Source organism: Lates calcarifer, linkage group LG10 (genome assembly GCF_001640805.2).
Source record: "Lates calcarifer isolate ASB-BC8 linkage group LG10, TLL_Latcal_v3, whole genome shotgun sequence".
Taxonomy (NCBI): domain Eukaryota; kingdom Metazoa; phylum Chordata; class Actinopteri; family Centropomidae; genus Lates; species Lates calcarifer.
Genome location: NC_066842.1, coordinates 20,225,061 through 20,252,752, shown reverse-complemented (window position 1 = coordinate 20,252,752; position 27,692 = coordinate 20,225,061). Strand labels below are relative to the sequence as shown.

The following is a 27,692-nucleotide window of genomic DNA, read 5'->3' as shown; positions in this document are numbered from 1 at the left end:
AAGGAGTTATTCTCAGTTCCACTTGCCTAACTATCCAAGCTTAACAATACAGAAAAGCAGGTATTTGTTGTCATAAACTGTCACAGTTGATTCTTTGGAGTTGCTGCTTTCCCATATTTATCATGAGTGACACATGTCAAATTTGTATATCTCTTCACTCCCCCTACTGGGCAATGACAGACATTTCTGTTTCACCTCAGATTTAGGTTAAACTTGACCAGTCATTCATCAGAGGTATGTCAATACAGATCAGTAAAATCCAATGAATAGTATTGTGAATAATTATGTTCTAGAATGGTTTAGGTCTATCCTCATTTGTTAACTAAATGTAATTCTACCAATACTATAGTATGTGCCACTTTAAGAACACAATATACTAGTATTCCCCGAATAATAACACAGGAGGAATATTTGAGCTCAATATTAATCTTCAGTATGTTATTTATGTATCGTGTATTATAAAAGATAATCGAGCCAGACAGTGTCTATATGTCTGCACTGGGAGACAGACTGGTGTATGCTTTCAGTGCAGCACTATACTCTGAGTTATTAGGAGAGCTCTGTTTGGACTTTTGGGATAAAGCAGAGTTTTATTTCACAATCCACAGGCAAATCCCATATAAAAGATTCATGTTGTACCAATTAGTCTACAGGTGTTTGACTGAAGGCTTTCTCACCTTGTATTCTTTTTTAGCCACAAATCACAGGTAGATTGAGAAAACTAATATATAATTTATAATCAGTCTGTTATTATTATTTTTTCCCCATCATGCATACACTCCATATTCCATCACATAGATCAGTCAACACGGCAAAATTAAATGTATACCAAATTAACCATAACTTTTCCGATATTCATATTATCTTTTCATTTTTAATAGAGCATCTTGTATCTTTTTAAGCATCAATGTCTGGAAAGTTTCATTCCATGACGCAGTGCGATGATACTGTGACCTACAATATGTGGTAAATGTATAGCCCAGTGGGGTGTCTGTCTCTACCTTTGTCGTCGACCCCCCCCCCCCACACACACACACACACATACTCTGGCACACACGCGCGCGCGCACAGCCACGCACGTAAGCACCCGCTTTAAAACTGCGCCAGAAAAAAAAGAGAGTCAGTGAGTACTTAGTGCTGCAAGTATAGCAGTCATTGTGTTTTGGATAAGCCGGTGGTGGTAACACTCCGCAGCACACAGTCTGTCAACCGTGTGTGTGTGTGTGTGTGTGTGTGTTATCACCGGGTTGGAGCCTAAAAAACTTACTGCTGGGCATGTCGCACATGACCGCTTCATCACTGCCACCTTGTTGATTTATTTGATCATGAGCGCGCCGAACAAGTCATCAGAGAAAAGGTTAGTGCGACATTCACCTGTAGGTTTGTGGATAAGTAATTAGTTTGGTTGGTTTGTTCTTGTTGATTTAAGTTATGTTAATTGCATTTTTCTTTCAGAGGGGGAGCCAGTTTGAAAAGTTAGCCAAGTTCCTGAAGGTTCCTTATGTGTTTATGAGGTGTTTTCGTTATTGGCTCACACATTTCCTGAATGAGACACTTAGCCTCGGTGGTTCATCACCGGGAACTGACTGACAGACCTGACACCTGTGTAAAACACAACGCTGTATATGTTTAATATAAGACTAACGTGCCCAGAAGGTGTCAGTGTAGTTTATGCAAAAGGCTGCTCCAGTGGAAAAAGGCACTCGGTCGTACAGCTGTGTCTGTCTATAAATGAAAGCAGTTAAACAATTCATGTCATCTAAACATTGTGTTTGCTTGTCATCTCAGCCAAGGTCAAAAGCAACAAGGGCAGTAGTTTGTATGCGCAAGAGTTTTATTTTTGAGCCCTGAAGCAATACCTGTTGGCATCGCTGAAGAATAGTTTCCATGCACGTGCGGTATGCCTTATGTGTAGTTATATTAAAATGACATTTTTCCTTTGGACAGGAATGGCTCCAAAAATAAGCTGCAGAAGCTATTTAAGGAGAGGAAAAGCACCTTTCCACTGCTGATCAAGGTAGGGAGACAGCCATTCATTAAAGATAAATGTATAACATTTGTCTATATTTAAATTGTTTACTAAATCTTTAATAGGCTTTTTTTTGTTGTTCCTGTCAGCCTGAATGACTTCAGTTTATTTCTATGAATTATAGTGGTGACCATGTTTTTGTGGGCCTCCAGGCAACTCTACACCCTGTGTTGATGTGCAGGCCATTAAATAAATGTTATTTAGGTGATTGTGTGCACTCAGCAGAACTGATTTATTAGGGAACATACTCTGCCGTGTGATGTTCTTGGCCTGCACCACGGAACCATCTGCGAGAGGTGCCCTTTTGCCATTCGCAAATGTTGGGAGAGCAAATCTACTCAACCCTGAGCCACTATAAGGCCACATACTGTATCTGAGGTCTTCTGCCATGACACCACCTGGGTTAAACTCTTCCTGGAAAGTGCCACAACTTTCAGCTCTGCCCTACAAGGGCACTTTCATGTAGCAGCAGACTGACTCACCCCCCACACCACCCCCGTCCCGTGTGAAGGGATTAGAGTGTTTCAAAGCCCCTCAGACCTCCCTCACTGAGCTCCTATAGGACACGTTTCTACTTACTGTTGATTAAACTTTTAGTGCAGTTTGGAGCTCTTTGCCATTAGAGCAGACAAACCAGTGGAGCAGGAATGACTAAATCCCCTTGATGTGACACATTGTTACAGGACACCAGCTGGTTGTTTCGCTCCAAAGCTACCTGGGCTCAGGGTTTATTAAAGCTCTATTTATAACAGACAGTTTGATGTGGCGATGAACAGAGTAAAAACTATGTAGACAACATATGAATATGGGGAATGAGAGACATCAAATTTCTTGTCCCCTGTGTGTGTGTGTGTGTGAGGGAGGAAGGGAGGGAGGAGGTATTTTTATGATTTACAAGATGAGTCACCATAATAATATGGGTCAGTGTCATTTAAAATATAGACTCCAAACCAAGCTCATACATTGCTGTGCTGTTCTGTATGTACAGCATTGCGTACTGCAGAGTGTGTTGGTCAGAGTCTTCAGTACTTAATCCCATTGTGGCTGCTTTGATCTCAGCACTTAAAAAAAGGACCACTCACTTAGACATTCTCATTAATTAGCAAAGGGCACTGCCAGCAGGTTGTTAAGCCAAAAGACACTCAAGATAATAGTGCTGAAAATCTTTGAACATCAGTGAGAAATTGGGAGCAGTGTCTGAGGCATCATTTGAAGCTATTAGAGTTTATGCTGTGAGTGGACTCCGCTCTCAGGGTGTCAGTTCAAAAGATTTTTCTCTTCTTCTAAGTTGGGATATCAACAGAGAGCATTTGCGTCATTACAAAATACAGACGCAAGCAGCTGCTCTCAGCAGATACAGCGCACCCCTTCAAGATGTGAAATGCCCTGAAACTGTAGCGGGCGATGGGTTTTCATATTTGTAGTTTTTATATGATATGACTCACCATTGACGTCCATATTTGGCATTTAAGCCTTTATTCACATCAGGCAGGATCGTCAGAGCCTTCCAATAAAGTTGTACTTTATACTGTATAGACATATGTGTCGTAGTAGAGCTTTTATGCAGGTATACATTTCTTTGTCCAGTGTATAACTGCATGGTTCTTGAAAGTTTTTTAACATGTATCATACTGGTAGGAAACAGGCTTGTAACTTGGGTTATGATTATTTTCACTATCATTAGTTTTGGTTTGTAAAATGTCAGAATATAGTGGAAAACACCCATCACAGTTTTCCAGGACCCAAGATAATGTCTCAAATAATCCAGAGCCCAAAGATACTCAGTTTAGGGCTATAGCCAAACAAACAAGTTCTTGGTCAACTGAAATCATACCAACTCTTCAACCATCTGATTGTTTGCAGAGAAAATAAAAAGAGCATTGAGTGCACTCTTCCTGGTAGCTTTATTAGCCTAAATGAATTATAAATAAAGATAAAAGACTAGTATTTGCAGCAGAAGATAAAAATTATTATTATACCAAACATTTGGAAATATGCCAATTCTGATATGTTTGTAAGCCTCAAGCAAATACAATACAAAGGCTGACAGAGCATGCTATCTCAGACAAGTTAGACAATAATGGTTGCCTTTTTGCTTAAAAAAATTAATTGATTATCAAAATAATTGGACAATAATTTTCGTTAGATCAACCACTCTATTAATCAAGCTCTACTTAATAAAAACATTGTTGCTACACTCTACTAGATCATGACCTTGAATATTTTTGTGCACCTCATGACCTGCTTTAGAGTATTGTTTATCAGAGCAGACTCATGCACCTGGCCCAGGTTTTACCCCCACACCATGTGGAGCAGGGAGTGTGCCTCCCCATTATTCTGATGAACCTTGCCCCTGATAGGGTTTCTCATCACAGCTTTGTCCCTCGTTGACACCGGACCCCCCTGGACTAAAGCCGGTCATTTAGAGGGAGAGCTCACCTCTGCTGAATTACAGGCTGATATCAGTGTCACTGAGGGTTCACAGTGTGTGCATCTGTGGTATAAAACACATTAGAACAGACTTACATGCAGTCATTTCTAATCACGTCTCTACTTATTTCTACTTATGCACATGTATGTGCATGATATTGTGCGGTCATGTGTGCAGTTCAAGTTTTGTCTGTGTTTATGCATGCTTGCAAGCATTCATGTGTGCCAACAGAAAGGCCTGTGGCTCGTCGTCAAGGCCGTCACATGGCCCTTGCTTCTCAACATGTGAATCCCCATGTTCTGTTATAGCACCATAATAGACCAAGGCATAGCAGCATCCTCACTGCTGTGGATGACTGTTATCCCTCCCACTGGTCCACACAGGACTGTGAAAGCCAAGGCAGCGTTTGACCATACGCTGCCAAGACTGAGCCCATCTGCGCTGCCCGTGTCATGGCTGCACATTCACACAGTGAGGAGGTGCTGTGGTGCTGCTCCAGAGAGGACAGCTGGACTGAGACACTCCCAGAGTCTGATAAACATTAATTGGATTTACTAAGAATGCTGGGTAAACAGCCACCCAGGGAGTTTTGTTAATGAGTGCCTGGCTTGGTTGCATGAAGTGTCTGTTTTCCTTTAACAGTGAGTCATGCAATACAGAGCTGCTAAACAGGGTATGCCAGCGTCCTCCCCCATCGCACCCTCTCCTTCCATCTCCATAGGCTCAGGAGCATTGTTGTGTAATAATGTGTGAGGTCTTATCTAAAATATTGTTATATAAGAGGATCCGGTTGTTGTTGCCTTGTTAGGCTCACTGATTCCTTTGTGATAATGCAGCCTAACATGAGATGTTTTGGCTGCCTTTTTATTTTCTAATATAATCACTTCTGTTTCTAGAGCATTAAGAACTACCACCACTAATACTGAGAGTCTGAATAAATTACCTCTTTAAAGCTGTATCTACAGCTTTGTATCAGATTAATATGATTCAGAAAAATATGAAATATTTTCTGTGGCTGCACAATTAATCTTATTTAACCCTTTTCATTTAGTCTCCACAGATAGAAATGTTTTATATAAGAAATGTTGAAACATGAAATCATATTTCCACCTAACCCTAACCCTAACCCATTGCAATAATTTTATTGTTTTGTTGTCTTACTGCAATGTGTTTTCCAACTGTGTTTAGAGAAGTGCTTTGTAAAGTAAATTTTCTTTTCATTATTTTAATTATTATTAACTCACTTTCTCCTCAGTCACAGACTGATAATTGTGTTACATAATTGTGATCACAGTAATCAGGATTAACCTTGTAGTCACGTAGTCGCCTGTGCTGGTCTCACTGGCCGGAGTGTGTCAGTATACACCTCTAACATCTGTTGAACAAGAAAGGCCTGGACACCGGTTCAGTAGATTACACCTGAGCCTCGGCTAATAAAGCCATTAGAGTCTAAGACAGGATCTCCTTTACAGACACTGTCCACCGTGTGGAACAGTATAGCCTCTTGTATTTGGCACCCAAAGACAACAAGCGTTTTAGTCTGCTTTGTACACATCTGCTGCACATGTCATCAGATTAAATCCTTCAATTTGCGCTAATTGTTACAATTTGAAGGCAGCGTATTGTCTGTGTCAGTCTAGGTCAGACACGGGGTCTTTTGTGTCCAGGTGATGACAAAAGCAGATCACCTTGCGAGGGTTGTTGTGGTAGGTGACAGAGGTTAGTACTTATGGGGTCAAAAGAAGGGCTGACATTGCTCATCTTACCTGCGTGATGAAGCTGTCCATCGCCCCTGTAGGACCAAGGAGACAGACAGTTATGGAATACGTCAGCGATGTAGATGGTTTTAGCAAAGGCAAGAAGATTTGAGGAAAAGTAAAAATAGAAGGGATGAATTCTAGGAAAGTTAAAAATGGAAAATTAAATGAGGCAAGTTGCGCTGTGTTGCCTAGAGGTTTTGGTTCTGGCGACATCATCAGAGCTATTTGCAGACAAGGTGCGTGGCCTGAGAGCTGCCACGAATGCAAGGCCGTCATCACTCACACAGGCCTGGCTGACCGATCGCGTCGTCTCCATCCTCGGGTTCTCAGACCTGGCAGGGCAGAGTCTGGGGCATTCGGGTCAACACCTGCACTTCACATGATAGGGGCTAGAGCCGACAGTGTTGTGAGCATATTTAGCATTGAAGCCAATGATACACACATTTTGATGATGGAAGATAAACTCGCGCGCACACACATGCACCTGTGCAAACTTAACGCCACACCTTCCCCAGCTGTCTCGTAAGTGGGCCAGTTATTTCATCTGATCAGCTTTATTGAAATAACAGTGACACTCTGTGAGGCGCGCAGAGCCAGACATGGGGCCCTGGGTCGGGTCTCATTCCAGGGATGGGAAGCAGCAGGTCTTAGATGAAAGGATGATTAATGAGGTAAGACTTCCAATGCTGAGGCAATCTGAAGAAAGAGAAAGAGAGCTGATTGCTCAAAAAAATATAGGCTGTGGCGTCAGACCCAAAAGTAGAGTTTGTATTGGGAGACACTGTAGAAGCATCATACCTGTTAGCCTGTTAAGTATATTGAGAATTTTGCAGAAATGCAATCAATACAAGAGCAGTATCTGCAGTATCATTGTTATTTTTCTTGCTCATGTATTGATTGGTTGTTTGATGGCCGTGTCTTTTTACTGTACAGCTGCGATGAAAAGGAATAAGAGATGGGTGGAGAGATGGTGAAAGAGAAGACTGTAGGAATAGGGTTTCCAGAGAATTGGCTGATTTCAGCACAGAGCTATAACAGCAGTTGTGTGGAAGAGGTTTGTTTTTGGAGCATGGCTAGAAAATGAGGCCGCAGACATCAAGTGGCGAGGGTTCCCTCTAATCAGCTGTCGGTTGTCTGACACAAACTTGTTTAAGTACTGGGACACAGGATCAGTTAAAAAGGGAGACGCACGGTTTGTCTGTATTTTAGATTAGCCTCAAAACTGAGGGATTAATTTTTCACGTTTCAGGGAATGGGAAAAGGCTATTGTTTATAATTCCACCGCGGTCCAATCGTCTGCTAAACAAGGCCAGGGAAAGTGACCTGTGGCCTAATTCTGGCAATTTTTTGTGATAGTCTGGGTCCCAGTCTGATGAAGAATACAGACAGGAAGCTCTTGTACGTCTGCTTGTGGTTATTATAGTACACGAAACAATGAGTGATGTATTATAGAGCATGAGAGGATTACGTGTTCTCTGTATGTAGGTGGTCTCGACGGGCCGCTGCAGTTGACACAAATACGAAGCACCTCCATCAACCACCCCACACAAACACACACACGCACATACACAGAAGTGGTTATAAACTGTAGAAAAATTATGTAACCTGTGTGGATGGGTGTCCTCAGTAAAAACTACCAACTTAAAACCATAACATAGACTGTGTAATGATTTAATGTTATCATTTATTGACTTTTGGTAAAATCATATTATGATGATATGATCATACAGAACTGCATTATGTTCAGGTCCTGCAAATTTCTGCTGTCAAATTACTGATTCCATGCAAGCAGTTTTGAAAAACTAATAAATGAGTGACTGAAGTTTTGTTTCATATACATGAAGAGATTGTTTACATGTAGTTTATAACAGTAGGACAATTTATTGCTTTGAAAGTTAGATTAAATTATGTTATGTTGTACACAATTGCCATATTAAGGTGTAGAACAAGATCATCAGTATCAGATAAATATCCTTATTAATATAATAATAATGATTAGGGCTGAAGCCAAAGCTCAATTATTGATTAATCTGCCAATATTTTTTTCCCTTAATTGTCTATTCACTGACCAATCACCCAGCCCTATTTGATTACTAGTAGCACTGGTTCAATATAACTGTAAATGTGATAATTATATGGTGGCATAAAAGCATTTTGTTATTGGACCATATCTCTAGCTCAGCTGCTATATTACTCTTTTTATGTCCTCGATTTTGTATCACACAGCTGTGCACTTTTCTTATTTCTATTCTTTTTTCTCTTTTTCTTGTCTGCCGCTTGTAATGCAATACTGTGTTATTTAAGCCACACCGTCAACTGATCATCTATTCTTACTGTAGGCTACTTGTGTGTGTAAGCGTAGCATATACTCTAGCTAGGAAGCTAGTAACAGACACCTATATCTAAGTTTAGATATCTATGTGAAGACCGTATATTTTTATGTTTGTTGACAAACCCTATCTTGTAAAAAAAATGTTTGAAAAGAGATCAAATGTAAATTACATTTAAAAAATAGTGATAAGAGTCACAGTTATTTATCCATGGTTGGAGTCAGCCACCATATTTACTATGCAGTAGGTAACATTATATGGCATCAAAACGCAACATCTTGACAACACAACATCCCTCTTCTGTAACACAGTGTATGTATCACTGAAGAGCTCTCCTCTATATGTATGTGTACATGTGTTACATCAGTACAGAATGTTCCTGACTGAAGCTGCTCAGCAAACGTACAGTACAAAGAAGGAGCATGACTGATGCATTAACCTTCAACAGTGCCTCGCGACAGTCAAACACTGGCTTGTGTTACTGATGTTGGACACAAGATGAATGAAGGTTTATTTTTCGTCTCGTGTCCCTCACCAGCGTGGAGAGAGCCTCTCCACGTGGCTAATGAGATTTGGCTTGGCCTGAGCCCTGCTTAATTTTCAGCTGTGTCCACAACCACAATCACACACTCGAACAGATTTAGTGGAGCAAAGACACACAGACGCAAATTCACTCAGACCTTTTGATAGAGAATGAGGATAATCAGGCTGACATTCAGAATTTGGCTTAATTGTAATTGCTTTACAACAAGAACAGCTTATTAGTTTAAGTGCACTGTACAGTACACTATCAGCTACCATTGTTACAGTACTTCTGAGTCAGTTGCCCCTGAGCAAATATCAACCCCTGTGGGATTGAAACTCCCCAGACTTCAGGTAAGAACCTATTTATAGCAGAGGCTTCAGTTTTGGATTTCAAAAGAATATTCATTTTCACAATTGGCTAAACTAACAGAGAAGTGACCTAAACCACGACCTTGTCTCATTTGTGATTAAAGTGAAATGTTCCTTTAAGTCCTGGTCCTTTGAGTTTCCATTCATAGATAGCTGGAAGAAAGACAGAAGTGACGCCACCACAGACACTCTGTTAAGCCACACTTCTGTGCCGAGCAGTTTGCATTGCCAAGCTCCATTAACATGTCATATGTAAGTCACAATTGAGCCTCTAATTGCCTGTGTGTCCGCGAGTGTGTCTGAGTGTATGCGCTTGTGTCAACTTGTGAACCTGACCCATATCTCATATGGTGACATGCTGCCACTGAGAAGCCTGCTGTGTGTCTAAAACTGCAGATGCTGCAGTCCACCTGCCAGCCAGGTCAAACTACCCACACTCCTCTCTGCCAAATGGCAGGAGACATTGATACTGTCTGTTTTGGCTGGCAGCTCATCTCGCTTCAGTTTGCCTCGTCTGGCAGCTGGCAGCGATTAGCCAAGGGCCCAACAGAATGTAAAGCACCGGGTTATGGTCCTCTAAGAGGAGGTAATTTGGCCTTGCTTTAGCAGAGTCTCATCTGCCCTGGTGTAGCCTGCCCAACCACCTGCTGTTCACTCTATCCAGATCTGGCCTAAACGTCAAAGACGTGGGAAAAGTGTTGCCCTGGCTGTCAAATGTCTCTGTTATAGCTGCATGTAGAGCCATGAATTAAATATTGTAAATTAAAAGCGTCAAGATAAGTAGGACGAGATACAGCAGCTACTTCTCTGTGTCATGTAAGAGCCAGAAGTGGCTGACAGGGCAGTAATGAAATACAGTATCCTGTTGCTTCATGCTACAGGAATAGCAACATTTTTCCTGTCACCAAAACAAGGTGATTTACAGATTTTATTTTTGGTAGAGAAGTGGAACATGTGTGAGCAGAGATACTTGCGCTCGCTAAGAGGCCATGTCTTTTATTATGAAAACAACATTTAAAATGAAATGTTGCTCTTTAACCTGCCTAATAACTTGAGGTTAAATAGAGAGCTGGCACTTGATCATCAGTCTCCTCCAGTAAATCATTTAATCATCAACAATGAATTAAGAGGTACACAGAGGTAGTTACAGCACTTTGTTCCCCCATGACTGCCTGCAGTATAAAGCTCATAGTCAGCCCCTGTGTCCTGTCCTGCTGCGGACTGTGCAGTTCCCTGCTGCTGTGTGCAGCAGGCAGGAGGCCAGGGGCAGCCAGGGTGTGGTGGGATAAGCTTTCACCTACGCAGTATTTGTCAGCAAGACTGTAGCATCCCGCAGGGGTTTGTGGCAGCAGCAAAGCAGGTGGAGAATGGTGGAAGAGATGGTGGAGGAGATAAGGGAAAGGAGGGGGTGGGCATTGGGGTGCGGGAAATATGACAGCCCCACTGGCTTTGTCTCCAGGATACAGTGGCAAGTGAGAAGGCAGAGGAAAGTTGCAGCCGTCTGTTGAACCACATGGGAGGCCCATTAGAGCTGTACTTCCACCCCGTCTGACTTCCTCAGCCCCACGGAGAGCCCACCTGGGAGGATGATGGAATCTGTATCCACAGTACCTCTGTGTCTCTCTTTTGTCTCTCTGTAGTCCTGCAGCCCCACCCCACCACCCCCTCTCTCAACCTGCGCTCCCAGAGGCCTCTTTTTACAGGAAGCTAAGTACCAGCTCCCTGCTGCTGTGTCTCCGGCTCAGGATGGGTCCCTTGTCGAGTCCCATCCATACGTCACTGGCAGCAGCAAAGACAGAGAGCGCTGCCTCACCGCTTACAGAAACAGCACAAAGAAACAGCATCCTCTCACTGTCTGTCTGCAGCCTGCCTCTCTATTCTGTCTGTATCCCGGAGCAGAGAAAAATAGTTTGGAGGAACCTGACAGGGAAGAAAACACAGGGGCAACTGGAATGTAATCTTATATGAATAAATGATGCAGCGAAGCCAGGTCCAGAGTACAGTTGAGAGTTGTGTAGAATCACAAGAAGTTCTGCAGTAAGAAGTAATACATCATACTTTCAGGATTTGCGCTGAACAAGAAGTCAACGTCAACGTGATGATAACTGAAGTTCTGTGAAGGTTGAGAAGATTTTTATTTTGTCAAATGGAGCCAAAGAGCAACACTTAACAGTTTCCAGACTTCAAGCAGCAGGAGATGCAGACCTGGCATCATCATCATCCTTCAGTCTGCTTCTGAGGGTGTCTGTCTGTCTGATCTCTGACCTATGACTAACTGCCTGCCCACTGACCGGAAATGGTGTCTAGGGGCTGAGGTGGGCTTCAGGGTATGGTTGTAGCAGCATGGGGGAGATGTGCTATGTGGGAAGACGGGACCTCACCTGCCTGCTGTGGTTTTAGCCTCCTCCACGGCTGCTGCTGGGGCAGGAACAGGAGGGTTCAACCTGAGGTATGTTTAGAGGCAGTAGTAGTCAATTAATTGTTTACATTCTCCCATCTACCCACTCTCAAGTTCTATTCACATGCTTAGACTCTCTCTTTTTTCAGTTTTATTTCCTCTCCCAGTATTTAAGTCTCTATTTTTAGACCTGGTAGAATTTTCTATGTCATGTATATTAACTGTGATGCTTTGTTTCATTCACTTTTGGTTGTCATGGTGAGATGTACTGCATCTGCATTGTTTTGCTCCAGCAGCTTCCCATCACTAGTGCTTTGTCACCTGGGTGACAAAATGCACACAGCATAATGACTCTCCCAGGTGAACTGTGGCAAGGTTTACAGTGATTGACTTGTTTGCAGTTTAATTATGTGTAACAGTTTCAGGGCCAGAGCATGACTCGTGCTTTTTGTTTTTGCTTCTGCATTATGGGAGTAGACTGATGTTTTGGGACATAGCACTTTGCTTTGTTGTCAAGAGTTAGATGAGATGATTGATGCCACTCTCATATGTGTGTGTTTAATAGGAAGCTACAGTCAGCAGATGGTCAGCTTGTCACATAGAAGGACAAAGAGCCTGGCTCTGTACAAAATTAAAAAAAAATTTTTTAAAAAATCTGCCTTAGCCTTGGCATCACCACGAACCAGCAGAGACCCCAGGAAATTAGCCAAGCCACCTAAAACTACAACTTGATATTTTTAAAGTAGTCTTTTTGTATGGATTAAACAAACAAGATATGACTCATTAATTAGTGGGTTTTAGGACGGTGCTCATCAAGTTGTTTACCCCTGTCTCCAGTCTCTATGCTAAGCTACGCTAACCAGCTGCATCAGTATAGCTTCATAATATACAGATACTACAGATCAATCTTCCTATTTAACCCTCAGCAAGAAAGCAAAATGTCAAACTATTCATATAAAACATAAGTATTTATTTGGTTCTGTGATAGTTTAATATATCATATTCACTTTTTTTTCCAATCGTGCTGCAGTGTAGAGATAAAATTAGATGCAGAATCATGTGCGTTTGTGTCACATAAGCATTGTACAAACAAATATGCCGCCTGGTCTGTTCTGCTGCGCTGTAATCCCAGTTGTATAAGATGAATGCCCCCTACTGCAGTCCTTGTCGTTATTAATCAGGCCAGATTTAAAGGAGCCTCCCACTTGTGAGAAGTGTTCCCTGTCTCCCTCTTGCTGTCCCCCTGTTTTCTCATTCTCCTGAAGGGCCACTCCACCAGCAGGGGCCAAATTCGCTCTGAGGCTCAGCACAAATCCCAAAACCGTGCATCAGCTCCTGCATGCTTTGTTATCTGCACCTTACACATCTCTGATCTGCCTCCAGTTTTTCTTGTATGGATAACTCCTGAAATACAACAACAGATTAGGGAATAAGGGAATAGATTAGTTGAGAGTAATAATGAAGGCAGGAGCCGCTTCCTGGATAGTTGCTCATCCTCTCCCAAGGCTGAGGCTGATTACTGAAGTGGCCGCTGCTGTTGCATAACTGCTGTCATCTAATCATATTCATCTCCTGTACTTGTTCTGGGCTCTTCATCACATGGTGCAACTGAGTTGTTTCCCCCCTGCAGTGGGGATTAGTCATTGGAAAACAAATGTTCTCTTCAGCAACACGGTGTTAATGCTTTAATGTCTGGTCTCTTGTTACTGTGAAGGATAAGATGTGATTTCAGGGGAAAACCTTGTAACTCCTCTGTCCTGCTCTAAGTTTAATGATATTTGCTCCCTCCTCTCTTGGTGTTATGAAGTTCTTTCAAAATCTATTGGATGACTCAAAAATGTGTAGTCGTCAATCTAAAAATAAGCTTGTTTTCTTTCATTATTTATGACAGTTTAACATTTTAGAGACCAGCTGGCAGAGATGATTTCATGAGCGAGTCGTCGTCTTCTTTTTGGTAAATGTTGGCTCTTTAACAGTTGTGTTGTCATTTTGACGCCCCCCACCACCACCACCACAAAAAGAAAAAAGATATTTAGATCTCAAGAGACTATCCTGGTTAAATAAATGTCTTTTTAGTGTTTCGTGTAACATTTGTCTTACCTATAGTGTTGAGAATTTATTTACCGCTACCAACCCACAAGGCTTGTTGGGCCCTGTATATTTAATTTTGTGAAACTGCTCTGTCACTGTGTTTCTACACTTTTCTTCCAAAGGATTCCAATAAGTTATTAAGTTATTATTGAATAGAATTTAGTTATTACTGTCTCTCTTTAGCATTAAATCTTAGCAAAAAGGCTCTAAAAGCCTTGTTTTTCATTCTTTGGTGTTGAAAGGTTTGAGACCCCCTGTCCCATTCAGCAGCTCACAAAAGTAAATAGAGCTGGTTAGTAATTCAGAGAAAGGCAGCCTATTCAAAAGCTGCCATTTTGTTTTAAGTATTCAACATTTGAGTGATTTAGCTGATACTCAGTCCGTCTTTGAAAGGTCGCAGCTATAAGAGGTTGAAACTCATGAATTAAGTGACGCTCCACTGCAAACAAGCGGAATTGTCGGATTTGTTTCACTTGATTGAAGTAAGATTACTGCGTGACGCCCGTTAGACAGTCTGCGAGCGAGCGAGCGGTGTAAATATAATTTACTGTAAGTTAAGTGCGCTCGAGCAAGTGTGGCCACGACGCGCGTGCGTCGGTGTAAGCCCACTCTGAGAGCAGCGTTGGTGTTGGAGAGCGCATCAGTCACACAGCACTGTGTAGGTGGACGACAGCAAACGGATAAAAAACAAATCTATATCGGGAAAGCCCCAGCTGTCAGCGGCAGAAACCTGAACAGGTGGCTCCCGCAGTATCTTAGCAGAGCGCGTCAAGGCGCAGAGACCCTCAACAGCTTGTCTCCCTCTCTAATCTCTTCTCTGACGACAGCGCAATTACCCCGTGCGCGTAAAACCAGCAGCAACCGCAGGTTTGGATCGGTGGATGTGATCAGTCATCAGGATTTTACTCATCAGTGTCGATTCAGTGTCCATCACGAAGTTGCACTTGTGGAAAGCGCGTCTTGCTTTTGAGGCTGGACTGACAGAGTTGGATACAATGACTCTCTCTTGGATTTTATAATCTCTCCTCTGTGTTTGGATTGGAAGCAGCTGTAAAGACTGACACTGATAACACAGAATGTTGCCAGAAATAAACAACAAGGTGAGGCACCGTGGTTGGTTAGCTGGTTGGTTGATTGAATGGGAAAATACATTGTGGTTAATTGTAGTGTGACTGTGGTACTCATTGAATATTTATAGCACATTCATTGTCACCTTATGGATCAGAGAGATGATTTTCTTTAAATGGTAGGGTCAGTCTGGTTATCTAATCAGAGAGTTTTAATGTCATAATCATACTTTAATATTGCTGTACAGTGTTAGAACTTTATTGGAACTATTTCCATATTTGCTTTCAATTTTCTAAGGAATAAACAATACTTTTTGCCAGATACAGGGCTTCATTCCAGGCCAGTTCCATTTCAGGAGAAACCTTCCACAGGCATCCTTTTACAGAGATGAACTGAAGTAAAAGTTATTTACTGTGTATTCTCTGTTTATCTTCATTGATTCATGCCAAGAATTTGAAGTCATTCTCACTTTATGAATATTTCCATTTTTTCTCCACAAGTTATCCCACTTAAATGCTTATTTTGTAGTCCGCCCCCTTTCTCCTGACCGCATGCCAAGTTATGATGAAAAATCTGATCCATTTCTATTTCAGTCGATGTTTAGCCTACTTATTCCAGTGTTTGTTGTGCTGACAGATTCTGTAAGTCTATATGCGTTCTGGTGTATTTTTCACACCTTACATGGAAACTGATATAAATTTAACCCTTGCTGTTTTTGGATCTTAGAAGATTTCAACTTTTAACCGTTTTTAGTAACACAAGTGAGAAATGCAGGAATGTTTGATTTGACCAAACCCCATCAACTAACACTTACTTATTACTGATTACTGTTGCTTAACGTGTATTCTTTGCTGTGGTCACAGTTGATGCCAGCAGGAAACAGCATGTCGTGTGTGCAATGAAAGTGACAGGGGCGACGTGATTATACGTTGAAAAATGAGCACGATTGACAGCTGATAGTGCCGGCTGTGAGCACAGTTTTACAGTTTGTTGATGTTTACTCTTGAGTTACTCTTGGTTTTATTGCATTGCTGACCCTCTGACCAACTGACCCTGGAGGACCTTAATGAGTCAAAGCTGCTCACACACTCCTGCTGGGATCATCCTCTACCTCCAGCAAAGACCCCCCCCTGTCAACACAGATTGAGAGCCGGCATTGCTCTTGACTTTTGTTTCCTTGTCTGTACCTCTAATTATTTATTTCTATAACTTTATCCAACTCTATAACTTATTCCAACTTGTGCACACAAGTAAGACAATTTATAGTATCTGACATTTAATTAGTTATATCTGACTTTCCTCATCTCCTTGTACAAACCTGAATTTTAGTCACAAACACAGACACCAGTACGACACCAGCATATTACTTATTATTACCCAACCACCCAACACTATATCATGTGTTCAGCTGTGATTATCATTTCTTTATATGGTTTAGATACTGACTCTCATTCATCACAGTGGAATAAAAGGTCACGGGCACTATTTTTCTTTGGCGACTGGGCACATGTTATGATGTCACTGGGTTTCCACTGGCTCAATGCTCATTAGCCAGGCTTACAGCAGGTCTTTACAGGTGATGTTTTGGAAGCCAACCTGCCACAGTGACCTACATGGCTCCTGCTGCCACTCACAACCCTCTCCAAGATTGTAACATGACTACGATATTGTATCGTACCTTTGTTTGGGTACATGTGGTTTCATTGTCTTACGGAGGGATTATGATGACATGAATGTGAAGGGCAAAGCCAGGGAGTGTTTGCAGTATGTGTTTACTTTTTCATTTCAAGTCTCAGAAGTTTATAAATCAGTGGTAAGAAGTCAGTTCGGCGCCTCATGCTGCTCTGCTGAGATGGGTCAGTCTTCCTCTCCCTCCGGATCACACTGCTGTGACACTGACCTGACGTTGCTTTTGCTTCGCAGTCAGTGTTAAAGCTTAAGATTATGATTGGGATGCTGTTTCCTATCCTGCACCTGTAGACAACACCCCACTCAGCCTGCCTCACCCCCTCCCTCCCTCCCTGCCATGCTGGCAGAGTGAGCTGAGCACATATCCCCATATGGGGCTAAGCTTTATTTCACCCATATGGTGTTGCACCAAAACAGTTGCACGCTCACCCGCTGATTAATAAGGCACGTGTAAGCTGGCTTGGTTTCAGAGAGAAGCCTACAGAATCATCCCAAATAGTTTTTTTTTTTTCTCTCTCTTTTTTTACAACATTTATTGCTTCCCTTCAACACATTCAGGCAAGTTCCTCTCCAGTGTGCACAGGCTTGGAGGCACGTGTACATCCACTGCCAGACACATGGATGTGCACATGGGCACACACCTGCACAAGCCAGCAGGTACACACAGAGAATACTGGATAGCGACGGGATCGCTGTTGCTGGGTTTTTTTACAGAAGTAATCTATTTTAGGATCATAGTGCATTATTTTTGCTAGTCTGGCTGCAGCCTCGCTCAGCTGCCCACAGGCTGTGTGTCTCTGAACAGGCTGGAGCATACATCTAAGAAGCAGTTTCATTATGATTATTTAACATGCTTTAATCTGTCTAATTGGGCAAAAAAGGACTCCTAAATCTGACTGCGAATTATTAAGAATGTTGTTATGCATTTTGCTGTATAAAAAGTAAAAAACACAGTAGAGGAGAAATATGGTTACCCATTGCTTTTGTGAATAACAAAAGCAGCACTTTTTTCCCCCCATTTTGCAGCATATTTTATGAATCGCTCTCATTCCTCCCACAGACGTCACGACCGGAGGCCTTCCCTCACCCTCACAGACTCCCAGCAGAAGGAAACCGGCTTGGAACAAACCGACCCTGCTCACAGGTCAGCGATTTCCCCTCTGCAAGATGGTGTAGCAGCTGACCCAGAACACAAATCAACAATTCCATCTCTTTAGTGTTTGAATTATGTAAGGTGAATTATGTAAGGTGTAAGGATGGGTTATTGTTTCAACAAGGAAAAGCATTGCTTGAGACATAATATTTGCCATTTTCTTCTGCTTTTTCTATTCATAAACATGCAGTAAATTACACTAGTATATTCCTCCCCATTCGAAATCAAAGGCTTTCATTCTCAGTGCACTCAGTAATGTTCTGACATGCATCACTGACAATTATTGTGTCATTTTGATCACTAAATTTTGAATGAATGAATGATACATTTCAAAGCAGCTCCTTAGAGAAAAAGTACCTCATTATAAAATACAAGAGTGATCTTCACAATGCAGGTCATCCATACAGACATTTATTTACTCCTGAGAACAACATCTGTACACATCTGCCTGCACATAATGTAGTTACTTGGTGTAACGCATCAGAGATTTCCAATGATACATGAGCCTCTTATTTAAACAGCATGCCCCCCAGTTATGTACAGGCACGTAACTGTGTTTACTTCCTTTCCCTGTTGTGGCAAGTGCTTGCAACTATATTTAGCCCTATCTCTATGCGTCATAACCAAGTTGGCAGATCCTGCAGCAGCTCTTAACACGTGAAAAATATCAGAACTACCTAGTGTATAGATTGGAAAGCTTTTTTCCTGGAATGCTGTTAAGAATTAACATGAAGACTTAATTATGCTGCTAATACATTGCAAAACGCTACACAATAGCATGTGAGATAGAGGGGCAGCTCTTGTTTGAATTTTGACACAGATGCACTTCTGCAGGATATCTCATTTTTCCCAGAGAGCCTGGCGTAGGACAGAGGTCTAATTTTGCCCCTCCTTGCCAGCCTTGTGAGGCTGTGACATATGTAATCATGCTACTAGAGCAAGCAGGATGGCAGACAGAGAAAAGCAGGTTGCTGCTCTTGTCCTCCCCTACAGAGCCACCTCAGACAGGCTCTGTCAGGACCCAGCCTCATGGGGCTTTGTCCCTGTTTCACTCTCACCCTGATCAGTAATTCCAGCCGCAGCATTTGCGGGGGGTCTCGGTCACCCGAGCCTCCACAAACAAAATGCATGCGCAAGGGATGTAGACCGTGAAGCTCAGAACACAAACTAAAACTGATGAGGTGCAGCCCAACACAAAGATGTACTCATGAAAAAATGAAAGGGGCTGCGACAAACTTGTAGCTACAGCTTAAAGAGAATAATGCATTTAGACTTCACACTTGCTGACCCACTCTCTGTGGCAGCTTTTGTTGTATGTTTTCATCTGTATTTGTTGTTCAGTATTTGTTATTCTGTTGTACTGAGATACAGAGTGGTTACTCCCTACAGAATAAGATCTTAGAAACCCTTCAGCAGTGGAAGTTTGGCAATTTCTTTGTTGATTTGCATAAATATTCTCCCTGGTTTGATGTATTAAATGATTGATGCTAATTTTATTCACACTGCTGTGTATCTGACTGAAAGATCTTGTTTTCATCACAATCTAACACCTATTTTATTTTGTCTCAGGTCATCTTTTTCATTTTACTTTATATAGTGAAGTTCCTAATGTGTGTTGTTTATTGAAGGCAATAAAATCAAAACCATCTCCCTGATTTACAGAAGTTTGGCCCTGGTGTGGGGACTTTGCCTCAGCTTGAGCCACCGGTGGTCCAGGTGGTGGTCAGCAATGCCAAAAACCAGCACCAGCAGTCGGACAACATCCTGCCCCAGATTGCCAACAAAGGGGGGCAAAATAATTTCCAGACACACTCGGTGAGTCTCTCATACAGTTACATGTGTAACATGACGGAGGGAAAAAGATCAGAGCATCAGTATTTCTCCAAAGTAGCTCTTATACACTCTACATTCCCTCTGTGTGTTTTTTGTACAGGATGAGAGGCCGAAGCCCGCTCAGCAGTTCACCATGCGGTTCGGTGCAGCAATGGATAAAGTGTCAGTCACTCGCAACAGCAAGATTTTCAGCAACAAGCTGGAGAAAGAGAAGGCATATGAGGGACAGAGACTACCCATGTCACCCATGGGTATGTTGTTAAGGATCAGAATAAGATGCAACAGATTTAGAAAGCCACAGGAGATGGTATTTCACATTTTCAATCTCTTGGGGGTGTTTCAAAACAAACATGCAACTAAGTAACAATTTTCATTCCACTGTTGCAATAAAAATAGCATGTTGGCATTGAAGCTGATTGTTCGCAATCCTCTGCTCTTGGCAGAGGTGTAATCAATATGATAGTGACTCATACTGTCCTCCTCCTCTTACTTCCTGTTACAGAGGCACTGAAGAACTTCCAGGAGCGGCTGACGGAGTTTGAGCAGGAGGAGATCATGGACTACACAGAGATCTGGTTCCTGGGTCTGGGCTCTCAGAAGATTGAGGGTTCCCAAGGAGCACCGCAGAACTCTGGATATGATGATGAGCATGGAAGCTACATTAGGGTAATGTGTTAGATGGAGTAGGATGTTGTTGTTGCTGACCAGTACCTCCCGGGCACCCATTGGTTTTTGCACATGAGTATTGTATGACTACGTGTGGTTGAATAGCTATAAGCAGGGACCATAAAAAAATTGCTCCTTACTACTACCTCCTGATTAGTAGCTACTGTGTGATGCCAAAAAACAAAGCAACCTATATCTTAGCATCTTTTGCTATTTTGCAGTTAAGTTCCAAGTCTTAGATGTATTTTTTCCAGAGTACTTGAATGGACCAACACAGAGTTTCTGAAGTCATATCTGCCAAAAAACAGAGGCTACTTAATATTCACTGTGTTGAATCATGCACTGTAATCTCTAGCAAATTTGAAGAAAGATTCAATCTGAAAACTAATGGAATCGCTCACTCAAGTGGTCAGCAGCAATGTCAAGTGTGTACAGTTTTTAGGTAATTTTCCAATACATTCAAAAGTCAACAGTATGGTTCTTTACAAAAGCCAGAGTTTGTGTCAGCCCTGTTAAACTGTACAAACATGAAATTGAAATAATTTGAAAGTAAAAAGATGAACTGGAAATGTGAACAAACCATGTTATGTATCATCTCACTGACTGACACACACTCACACATGCAAAGACTTCCGAGCTGCCTAAGCTGAACTGTATGTGACCAGATGCCTCCATATGAACTTAATCCACCAGCTCTAGACATGAACCCCTGCCCCCCACCCCCAGTTCTGTTGGACTAACTTCATTATTGAATACCGTTTAACAATAAACTGCTCTGAGGTCACCACACCCTGTAACAACAGGCTTAACTGTCTTGTATAAATCAGGAGACTGACAGGTGTTAGATAATTTGTAATGAATGAGCTGTTTAGGGCTGACTGACTTCCTATTGTTTAGACTCTTACATCTCTATTGAGGTTCATCTCACTGTCACAGCTTTGACTGACAGTTACAGTAAATCTATAGCACACTCAGTATTGTGTCTGCTATGTGCACAGCTAAGTGTTGCAGGTAATAATTTTGTATATCCTAAGGCTGTGATGTCAGTGAGTACATAATATTTATACTCAGTAACGATCGCTATCATAGATTAAAATTCAGTTAATTGCATTGTTTTGATGTGTGCATATGAGTTAATTTTGATGTTATAGATAGATGTTGTTCTATTTTTTGTATTTTATACAAAACATGAAATATGAATTCTGCTTAAGTATTCACTGTGTTCCTCCTTGTTCTTCTAGGTGCTGCACGACCACATTGCCTACAGGTTTGAGGTGCTTGAAGTGATTGGGAAAGGCTCCTTCGGGCAGGTCTTAAAATGTCTGGACCACAAAAACAATGAACTTGTAGCCATTAAGATGATACGCAATAAGAAAAGGTAAGCTTCTGAAATATTTTATGTCATTTCATTCTGACCAATTCATGTCTTCAAACTGTTGATCTAGGATATTTTTAAAATAACCACCAGTGTTACTAGGTTCAGTGCTATGTTACTGTACAGAATAAGTTATTTATCACATTCAAGGAGTCAACTTCTGGCATTCATTTGAGATCTGACACCCCGTTGTGAGGTTTTTTCCCCACATGCCTACATCATGATCATTTTACATTTTAGTCTGCCAAATCGTTGAGATCCTGATTTAGCATGACAGAAGTGGGCACCTCTTGGTGTTATCTTACCTGTCCTTCCTTGCTGAGGAGCACAGTGGCAGCAGCTGCCCAATTCCTGTAGGTTAGGTGCAGGAGGAGCCATCAGGTCATTCCGCCACTTCAATAATGCAGAAAACAAAATGGGTGCAAACTGCGGCAGCACTGCCTTAAGTGAACTCTGAACTGTGTCAGATAGTTATCTAAGATCTAATTTCCCCTGAGGGAGGATTGTGAATGGTTGACACACAGAAATCAGGGGATCCTAGGGATTTTTATGCTGGGACAAACCTCCCTGTCAGACAAAATTGACAGAAAACATGCACATATAGTACATCAGACATTTCCAAAGAGTCCAAATGTTAGAGCTCCTAGTGTTTTGGCATGTCAGAATCTGATGCTCAGAACTTCAATACATTCAGTTATTTATTCTTACCCAGCGACACCTGGAAATTCAGAAATAGGTTATTCTCAAATCACAGGTGACATTGATGAATTTCAGTATATAACAACTCTGCAAATGTGCCTCTAGATTTCATCACCAAGCCCTTGTTGAGCTGAAGATCCTGGATGTAATAAAGCGGAAAGACAAAGACAACCTCCACAACGTCATCCACATGAAGGAGTACTTTTACTTCCGAAATCACCTTTGCATCTCCTTTGAGCTCCTCGGGTTAGTATGATCACTCACATTCAACGTGCAAGCAAACAGGTCTGCATACTTAGAAAACAGTCTTACAGGAGACTATAAAGACATCACTGAATAATTGATCTGTTAATCAGATGCATTCATGGTTAGCCACCTTTCCCCAGGTGAAACAGCAGGGTCTGATCACTGTGCTGTCTTATCAAAGGCACTTCTCACTTGCCTCTACTCATTATTTCTACCTCTACGTGACTGTAGTCAATCAGAAGTTAAGTGATTACCTGTGTACCTTAAGCCATCTGCATTTTAGCGTGGATCGCCACTGATATCTATTTGAGGGGAGATAGTTTTGTGTATCACTCTGGCTGAATGACCTTTAGAGGACGTCTTGGACTGCCACCTTGTCTAACATTACTGTCACCGAATCCTTTAGTTAAAGCCTTGATTAGGGCCCTATCTCTTACCCCTTCTTGCTTCATGGTGTGAAGGCTCCTGTTACACAGTCTAAAGAAGTTTATGCTTATCACAAGTGGCAAGAAATAGCAGGAGTCTTCACTGTCTCTGTCCCTCCCTGAATGCGAGCACAATCAGAGATTAGTTCTGAGTATACTCTTAAAAGTTGGTGATGTCAAGTGTAGAGTGACATCAAACTTAGCAGCCTTCTTTTTTCAGAGTGTTTATTTGAGGGGTGCGAAGAAGTCATTTATGTGGTGCATCTTTTTATATTATTCTGAGTTCATTCTACTATGTATAGATGATGTAAATAGGTCAAAAAAGAAAACAAATTGGAAATGAAATATATCATGGCAATAGTTTGTTATGATTTAACAACATTATGATCTAACCATGCATTGCATTTTGCTTCCTTCAACAGGGTGAACTTGTATGAGCTCATCAAAAAAAACAACTTCCAGGGCTTCAGTCTCGCCCTCATCCGTCGGTTTGCCCATGCTCTTCTTAGGTGCCTGCAGATGCTGCACAGGGAGAAGATTATCCACTGTGACCTCAAACCGGTACTTACTTCTATTGCATCTGTAAAACCTGAACCTATATTTGGAATACAGTTTTTTTTGTTTTTTTTTTTGAATTTTAATTTTAAAAAGTCAACAAGTCAGCAAACCCGATTCACTGTGCTGCTACTGATGCTCATGCTGTAATGATTCTCCAGGACAATAGTATCAATTTGGCACCATCTTGTGGAGCTTTGTAATATTGCACTAGCGTCACATAAAGGCAACTCCGTTTGAATGTTCTGGTTTTACACTTGAACAGGAGAACATCCTTCTGTCTCAGAGAGGGCCAGGTAACATCAAGGTGGTGGACTTTGGGTCAAGCTGTTATGAACAACAAAGAGGTAAGAGCCTATAACTCATTTGAGAGAATAAGTAATAATCATTTTTAAATCATGTTATTCAAAGAAATGGTCATGTCTGGTCCAGTGAACGTAAATCTTATATATTAACTCATACACCTCGATGCCTTTTGTTTGCTTTTCCCTCTGCGTCCACCTCTGTTAGTGTACACCTACATCCAGAGCCGCTTCTACCGCTCCCCAGAAGTGATCCTGGGTCACCCTTACAGCATGGCCATTGACATGTGGAGTCTGGGCTGCATCCTAGCCGAGCTCTACACAGGCTATCCTCTCTTCCCAGGAGAGAGCGAAGTGGAGCAGATAGCTTGCATAATGGAGGTATGGAATGGAAATAATTGTATTCCCATATTTATTGCATTTATTTTGCAAGTTAAACAAATGTGGATGCAAATCTTTGAAATAGCTGCTGACGTGCTTCAGTATGTGAAAGTATCCTGATATTATAACCGACAGGTTCTGGGAATGCCTCCAAATGATTTTGTTCAGTCAGCATCGAGGAGGAGGTTGTTCTTTGGTGAGAATTTTTCTTCACCTAGATCTTTTTTTAAAACGTCTTATTTCTGTGGATGTTTTATTTGTTACTCAGCATACTGTGGAGATCATACTGCATGCTAGAATGTGGGATTACTAGATGAAAAGATGAATGAATGTCTTGGTGGGTTACAGCTCTGCAGAAGATGTGAGATAAATCTATGGAAACAAGAAGGTAAATGGTGCTGTGTTTTATGTGCAGACTCCAAAGGAAATCCAAGGAACACAACTAACAGCAAGGGGAAGAAGCGGAGACCCAACTCAAAGGAGCTGTCAGACACTTTGAAAACTAATGATGCTTTGTTCTTAGACTTCATCAAATGCTGCCTCACGTATGTCCCCTTCACACTTCTGCTACATTGTTTACCATAATAAGCTTCTCTTTTATTTGCCTTGTGTTCTGAAATGACTGCATAAAAACTGCATGTGACTTTTTAATTCAGCATGCTTCTATGGTACTGCGTTAAAGATCAAATAACAAGCTGCAATTGTGTACTTTTCAGTTGGGATCCAACCAAGCGTATGACTCCTGATGAGGGGTTACAGCATGAATGGATCCTGGAGGGAAATTTCAACAAAGTCAGACCAAGAGCCAGGCCTACAGTGAAGAAGACCTCAGACAGCTCGACCAGCACAGACAGACAAACTAATAGTAAGCCTGGTAACAGTACAGTCCATTTCATCATGCAGTCTATATACGTGAAATAATTACTGTATTTATATACCATTTTGAGGTAAAAAATAAAAATGAGCTAAAACAAAGTAAAAACTAGCTTTATCTTTATATAATCTATTCAGGTTGAGACTCAGTGTTCACATTTTGACATTTAATTTCCTTAATTTTCCTTAATTTCCATGGCACAGCAGAGAAGGTCAGCTCAGAAAGCAACACTAACGACAAGCTGAAGAGAGACAGCTCAGAAACGGGAACAAAGATGGCACCTGCTGAGCGTCTGCGGCCCATTGGGGCTTCAGCAGAGGAGGAGGTGTGTGAGAGCGAGGGCAAGCTCTCCACGGATACCAAACAGCAAGGAGGTGGAGAAAGGCCTGTTCACATTATCATCAAACCTCAAGAGGAAGTGGGCTCAGAGAGAAAAGATAGCCAGGAACCATCTCAGTGTTTGCCCCCTATCATGTAACAGTCCAAGGGAAACACGCTGCGTTCATGACAAGTGGGAACTGGGAATGTTGAGACTCAATGTCCCATCTTTCACCTGAGAATGACTGAGTTGTTGAAGTGGAAGTAAATGGACAACTGAGAGAAAAGTTGCATTTGTCTGGCCTAGCATACAGAGCAGACAGAAAAACATCCTTTGTGCTGTTATTTGCTACAAATATCTTGCTGCTGTGTCTACATGATACACATGTACTACATGTTAAAGAAGTCAGAGAAAAGTCAGAGTTCCTGAGTTTCAAGCTGGAAAGCAGCTCAAGTGGATGTTTTCTACCGACAGGAAACAAACCAGTTCCCATATGCCATGAACAAAATCTTGATGTGTGGAGGAGATACACTGATCATCAGCAAAGAGGGACATCTTCTATTTATTGTTTTAAGTATGCAGTCATAGTGTATTATTTTTATTCTGTGAAACTTTATATGACAGTGACATCAACCAGTTGTACGTGTTTAAATAAAGGAGTTAAGATGCAGTTACAGGCAGGCATTTTGTGACATCAAGCTGCAAGAATACACTTGTTGAGTTTAGATCAAATGGTTAAAATCCTAAGTCATAGTACAGAAGAAAGCTTTTGCTCTCACTGTCTCCTGTATTATTTATTGAACTCAATCTTTGCTGTGCATTGACATCTTTGATAAACAGGTTTGACTTTTACTTCTCTCAGTTTCTATGTTAAAAAGCAAACGTAGCTGACTTTAAAGAAGTGCATAGGCAGAAAATCAATTAAATCTTTGTCTTTGCTTTTTTTCTCTTTTCTTTTAGCTTATTTTACTTTCGTCATGGTAAAAGATTTGAAGACTTGTGTGCAATAAAGGCTGAGCCAAAAAAAAACTTTTTTTTAAAAAACTATGATAACAAAGAAATAATTGTCATGTACTTTGTAATTGTAGAATGCAGTTGATGACCTTCTGATTATTAATTGTTTTACTTATTTATAATTGAATATGTTTGATCCTATGTTTCATATTTGTTTAACAATTTAATTCAACAATCACAAAATATGTATTTGTAATAGAATTTATTGTATATATTTCTGCTGTAATTTCTTATGTATGTGTAATACAGAACATATTTTAAGAAAATATTTCAGATATTGAGGTTTTAGACAAGGTTTTACTTGTTGTGTTGTTACTGTATGAAAATATTTTGTCTGTGTTATTGATAATATTTTTTATATTAGAAACAAAAAGACAATCCCATTATTGATAGTTTGTGCCTTGCAGTATTAGAAATCTTGCACTTTACTATTGTGTGTGCATCTGGATTAGAAACCATTGGATTCTTACCTGTCAAACAGACAAGAGTTCAGACTACTTTGCCAGGATCCCTTTTATTTGACAAAATGATGTCTCACCTAATGTTACATAACATAATGGAACAACCCTTTCATTATTTACCTTCTTTTTACAATTGATTGATGTCTTTAGTCGCCAACCGAGATCTGACTTAAATTGATGATAGACCTGTGCCCTCACTATCTATTAGTTAAGCAACCAGAGATCCTGAAAGAAAGGATTGTAGCTGAAAAAAAGTTAAGAAAAGTAATTTTTATGTCTTTTATGATTAAATAAAAACTTGTTTAAATGAACATGCGTTGTGATATTTCACGATTTTCAGTCCTCATAGTTGGGTTTATGTGTCTGTGATTCAATCTGAAATTAAACTGAAGCCTCTTTGGCACATTGTTAAAACGTAAAGCAGTCCACAGACTTGTATGATGTATAAACTTGGTGTGCCCATAGTCTGGATTGTGCCAGTGATTGGTTAGAAAATTAAGAAGAGATAACTAAATGTTATCATTTGCCAAGGACTGTCATATAACCATCATGACAACAGTCATGAGATTACAGTATAATAGTATAGGCCTGTGGATTGGATATAAACATCCAGTGTATGGAATAAAACAGCAAAATGGAGAATTGGTAGCCATGAATCATTGGCAACCCTCTTCACTTATCAAAAATTCCATTCAATTG

The 27,692-nt window shown here is 41.1% G+C and overlaps 1 protein-coding gene across 4 annotated transcripts; it reads left to right on the top strand.

Moving 5' to 3' along the window:
* Positions 1–1,148: 1,148 nt before the first annotated feature.
* Positions 1,149–27,304, top strand: dyrk4 (dual-specificity tyrosine-(Y)-phosphorylation regulated kinase 4). Of its 4 annotated transcripts, none has more exons than XM_051073539.1 (15): positions 1,149–1,357; positions 1,948–2,017; positions 17,751–17,834; positions 19,506–19,658; positions 19,777–19,927; positions 20,179–20,342; positions 21,584–21,720; positions 22,522–22,662; positions 23,510–23,648; positions 23,908–23,989; positions 24,153–24,325; positions 24,461–24,521; positions 24,741–24,870; positions 25,042–25,190; positions 25,406–27,304. In XM_051073539.1, the coding sequence occupies exons 1-15, from the start codon at positions 1,326–1,328 to the stop codon at positions 25,675–25,677; spliced, it is 1,938 nt and encodes a 645-aa protein (XP_050929496.1). In that variant the 5' UTR covers positions 1,149–1,325; the 3' UTR covers positions 25,678–27,304. The 4 variants fall into 4 exon arrangements, with proteins under 4 accessions (XP_050929496.1, XP_018559009.1, XP_018559010.1 ...); XM_018703493.2 differs by having other exon boundaries at positions 1,153–1,357; positions 25,403–27,304; XM_018703494.2 differs by lacking the exons at positions 1,149–1,357; positions 1,948–2,017 and adding an exon at positions 14,517–15,033 and having other exon boundaries at positions 25,403–27,304.
* Positions 27,305–27,692: the final 388 nt, after the last annotated feature.